The 5,574-nt window shown below is 31.9% G+C and overlaps 1 protein-coding gene across 1 annotated transcript; it reads right to left on the reverse strand.

The window, feature by feature from the left end:
* Positions 1-1,895: 1,895 nt before the first annotated feature.
* On the reverse strand, positions 1,896-3,413 carry LOC111898063 (protein WUSCHEL). Its single transcript, XM_023894004.3, has 3 exons — positions 2,817-3,413; positions 2,614-2,690; positions 1,896-2,366 (listed from the first exon to the last, which is right to left on the reverse strand). Exons 1-3 carry the CDS (start codon positions 3,274-3,276, stop codon positions 1,995-1,997), a joined length of 909 nt encoding a protein of 302 aa, XP_023749772.1. The 5' UTR covers positions 3,277-3,413; the 3' UTR covers positions 1,896-1,994.
* Between the last annotated feature and the right edge of the window lie 2,161 nt (positions 3,414-5,574).

Here is a 5,574-nt window from a genome sequence, read left to right on the forward strand (position 1 = left end):
AAACAAGCATTCTTCTGAAAACCTGACCATATTTAATAATTGGGATCTAACCTTGAACCAATTCATCCAAAAACAAATCAACTTTTTACCTTCCTGGTCATCTACCCATAAAATATTCAAAGGACTGGCTTGAATTTTATACCATCAACCATAAATACCTTATTTGATCATCTACACTTTAACCACATCCCAATGACTAAAATGAGCAAAACAAAGATGATACACTTAGCAGTTCCAAGGTAAGTCTTCATCACAATGTTTTTCTTTATCAACTTTATCAACTGTCTCTTAAACACTTCCTTCTCTGCGTCCATAGCTTGTTGCAGCTGTATCACCTTCTTTTGAGCCTTCGAAACTTCACTGATATCTTCCTTTTTGTGCACCTCAAACCTCAACTTACGAAGCTGCTGTTTGTAGTACCCCTCCTCCCTTGTAGCGTCTTTCCACATAAAAAACTTACATTTTGGACCTTCAGGTGGCTGATTAAAATGGAACACGAGTATGATTAAGGAAAATGTGCACATTTCCAGTTCAAGATACCAAATAAAGATGTAAGTAAATAGAAGGAATACTCACCAAGGAGAATTTGCAGTTCTAAAACCTTCGAGTTACGTTGCCGCCCGTCCAGGCAGTCCTTTCCACGCTTATTCCGTCTTTACGGTGACATGGTGGACATGCTTCATCATCACGATGGTTTCTGACACCCAAGAGGTTGATCGATCGACCGGATGATGCAAACATTGCTCTAGTTATATCGATTGATTAGAGGGTATCGGAGTGACCTAATTTGGGGTAAGGATGTATCATTTTTTGTTCGATTGAGGGTTCCATTTAAAGAAGGTTTCCACCGTATATAATGACATAGTTAACTGGTAGTCTACATAAGTCAATACACGTCAGCAGTGACCCGTAAGCCGGATATATTTTCTCTAACTCCCTTAATTAACTGGTATTTACTAACGTTAATGACCAATTTAACACAAAAATAAAACATAAGTGACTAAATTTACAAATTGTCAAAACATTATTGTGTTACAGTACCAAAAACCCTATATGTTATTATGTTAACATGTTTTATATTTATAGAAATATGATCATAAAAGATTAACAAAAAAAAATTACATTTGCATGCGACGGGTAAATACAAACTAAGATATGACATATTAGGGAAGTGGGTGTAAATCTCACATTTGTTTGAGACTAAAAAAGAATTAAAAAAAAAAAAAGTGAGATCCGGAACATTTTGTTTAAATCAAATAAATAAACTAATAGCTACAAGGCAAAAAAAATGATGGGGGTTCCTATTCGCTTACAGATTGAAGGTTATTAATGACTTACTTTTAATACACGAATAGCTACAAAGCAAAAAAAAAAAAAAAAAGCAGTTTCTACACTTGAGATTCTCAAATTGGTATTGGTTCGATCCGTCTCGTACTCATCCTAACTGTGACCCAACGTATGTAGACGTTCCTCCTTTTGAGCGAGCGGATCAGTATGCTTGAAGTAGAATATCGGTCTGCATGCACGACTCCACTTAATCGTCTGTTTCGCTTGATGACACATTGCTAAATGAAAAATACCATATCCATATGATGGGCTTCTTAACAAATCATATAGTTTAACTTCATGGTAATTTCGTAGTATGTATCAGTGACATAGTGTGGAACTGATATTTTATTATTAAGTGAAAATTTTATAACGAGAAAAAGCTCAAACGCATAAAATTATATTACATACTCTTAGAAAGGAGTTAATTTATATATATCATATCAAATATCAAATATATATATATATATATATATATATATATATATATATATATATATATATATATATATATATATATATATATATATATATATATATATATATATATATATATAAGAGGCAGATAATACATAATTCCCATCCATAATTAGCATACATCTATAATTAGTTAATTACTAAATAGTTACATGATATTACCTATCAACGACTCACTAATCAACACATAATCAGTTATAATATCCATATGAGTTGAGGCTAAGTTCAAGTGAAGTCCGGCCATCGGAGCGAAACCAATTTCCTCCGGTATAGCAACCTCCATTACTATGCTCTGACATCAACGGCGACTCCACAGCCACAGGCGCCTTCATGTTGATGATATCATGATGGCTGCCTCCCATGGTGGCGCCACCGTTGACTGGAAAGAGAGGAAGAGTCTCCATCTGGGCTGACAACTCTCCTCCTCTGTCGTCGTCTTCCTCCGGTGCTTCATACTCCGGCTTTATCTTCTCGTAAGAATACGAATCACTTCCCACCCATGACCCAAAATTCTGACTTGTTCCTCCGACGACTCTAGATTCTCCTTGTGATATAGAACACTCCTATACATACATTGCACATTTTTCAAGAAATTTTAGTTTTTATACGTTTCAAATGCTTTTCCGTTGTTCTAGAGAGTTTGAGTTCAATACTTTTCCGATAATATTCAAGATTTAGTGAAGAAGATAAGAAACACAAATACCCAAAAGTTTTAGTCTAAGATTATCACACATGAGTTCTTTTTCCATTCCGTAAGTTTCGATCAATGGTGTATGCATGCTATATGCATATATGTTTGTGTAGGCATACCTTGAAACTCTTTTCCATGGCGACAGATCCATAGCCATACCCAACAGGCATGAATCCCGTTGAAGAAGAACCTCCCTCTGTACAAAGAAAATCTGAAATATGTAAATAAGTCGACATGAAATATGCTATGTGAAGGTGAAAATTAACGAACAAAATACAAAATTTATACAAATATGAACACAATGGTGGGATGTGACAAATACCCGAAGGTGAGATTTGATGAGTGGTGTAGAGCTTGTGTTGTTGGCTGTAGAATTGAGGTGGGTGGTGGGAATTAACATGCATGTGGTGATGGTGATGGCGGTGATCGGAAAACGGAGATGGGAGGAGGGTGGCGGTGGAAGGAGGAGGAGGAGGAGGAGGAGGAGGTGGAGGTGGAGTTACAGGTACCGGGGTGAATCTTTTTTTCTGTCTTTCACGAGCTTTATGGTTCTGAAACCAATAAAACACATTTTTGCCTTCGATTTTCCCATAATGTCTTAAACGAGCAGCGATTCTCTGAATCTGGTCAGCAGTTGGTGACCTGATTCCATTGTTGTAATAAAGTTCTTTAAGTATTCGAATCTGGTCGCTTGTGGGTGTCCACCTTGTACTACTTTGCCTACATAAATAACTGGTATTGTTTTTGTTTCCTAAATCTTGTTCTTGTTGTTGAGTTTCCATGGTGGTTTTGTGTTAATTTAGTGAATGAAAATAAACAAGAAGGAAGAAGAAGAAGAAGAAGTGCATAAGTACATAGAGAGAGATGGGAGAGTTTATAAAGAAAGAGGGAGATGGCACATGGAAGAAAGAGAGTATAGAATCAAAATGAGGATATCTGGAAGAGGACTGAAGTTGACAGACTGATGAAGGAAAAAAGAGGGAGTAGAAAGTGGTTTGCTTGGATGAAAAGCCTTTTCCAATTCCATCATCATCATTTCATTACCTTTCTTTCTAAACATGTCAAAAAAATATCCATTTTGAAAAAGTAAATAGTTATAAAGGTAGTCTAATTCATATAAAAAATATGTTAGATATCAATATATGGTCATATGAACACTTCTTTGAATATAGAGAAAAAAAATCATTTAAGTATATATCATTTTTAATAAATGAAGGTTTTTTTTTTTGCCACATGTCAACTTCTCATTCATTTTGACACTTATCATTTTGTGAGAATTTTAGAAATTTTATTTTCCACTTGTCATTTTTTAAGGATTTTCATTTTCTTAAAATAAAATTCAATAAAATTGTAATAGGTTCTATAAGAAAATAAAACCATCCTATTAATTTGGTAATAAATTCTCATAAATACCTCAAACGATTTAGTTTTTTTTGCAAATTTTGAAAAGATTAAATTATGTTATGTAAAGTATTACATTATAAAATATTTTATATTTATATATTGATATTAAAATTTTATTTTTAATAAACTCGTATAATACACGGGTCTCACACCTATTATATATATATATATATATATATATATATATATATATATATATATATATATATATATATATATATATATATATATATATATATATATATATATATATATATATATATATATATAATGTATCAAATTGTATATCTTATAATTGACACTGATTTTATCATAAATCTAGCATCTCCTTTGATGTAATAGTGAGTTTCTAAAAATTTTGTGAAAAACCAGATATATAATTTCTTAATGTATGTAAATTCATCCTTGAAGATACACTTGGTCAAGTCATATGTGATTTGTAAGTATAGGATCTGCAATGAAAATGCTTTAGAACGTGTATATAAGATGTTTATTGCTACTTTTTTTTTTCTCTTTATAAACGACTAAACTAATATTTTCATAGTTGAAATTAAATTTGTTAATATAAAATTGAACACATATCAATGAAACCCTTTCCCTAAATTAGATGATACGATCTACGATTGTCATACAAATTTTATTTTATTATTTACAAAATATACGAGACATTAATATTTATCTTTGTTTGACAAAATTACGTTTACAACAAGCATATATCACTTGTTTAGTAAGCCATGACTTTTACTGTTACTATTCTTCTATAAGAATAATTAGATTTTTTTTTATATATTATTAATTTAGTTGAATCTTTATTAATAATACAGGGGACGTTTGTGATGAATGAATGAATGCTACAAAATGGTATGTGACTTTTGGTTGTGTTTTTAAGTATCAATTGGGATAAAAATACTTTGATTCATGCTAAAGGAAAATATTCCTTTGTACTTGTTGATTTGCCCATGGGCAATTTTGTAATTCGGAATGTTTTGTAGCCCCACCCCCATGGGCATTTTTTGCAAATCTTTATTATGATGAGAGCTACATTTCTGGTGGGCTCACATGTAGGTAAAACTAAGTCTCTGATTGGTCACAACTCATAAGACACCTTCAGTCAGTGTCTCTGGTTTTCCTTTTATTTCTCCTTGTATATTAATCAAGAGACTCTTCCATGTTCATAAAATTAATACAACAAAAGACATCAAATATGTATTAGTTTTAGGTAATATCATTCACATTTTTGGATATATTATTTGCCCATAAAGTCTTTACATTTTTATTCTATTATAAATAAAATTATAATTTATTTGTTATTACATAAATTTGGTTTTAATTGGTTATTTCGGGTGTTGTGGAATTATTAAGAACTTCACAACACAAACTTTTTTTCTAAAACAAAACTAAAGAAACTTTCAAAAGGGATATTGACTTATAAGGGTAACATATTTTTTTAATTGTATACATTTAATCATTAAATTTTTTTTGTCTATATTTTCCTATTAAACTAGTTGAACCGTTCAAAAAACACCATTGATACATGTTATCAGAGGTTTAACCGGTTTCCGACGTATTTGACAGCTCCGAAGAGGCTGCGGTTATCTTATCTGGCAAGTCTCTGGCGTTCATGATTTTTCCGGCGAACTCAAGAACTCAGGTCTATTCTCTCTTTTTGTCTCTTT

Source organism: Lactuca sativa, chromosome 3, assembly GCF_002870075.4.
Source record: "Lactuca sativa cultivar Salinas chromosome 3, Lsat_Salinas_v11, whole genome shotgun sequence".
Classification (NCBI taxonomy): Eukaryota; Viridiplantae; Streptophyta; class Magnoliopsida; order Asterales; family Asteraceae; genus Lactuca; species Lactuca sativa.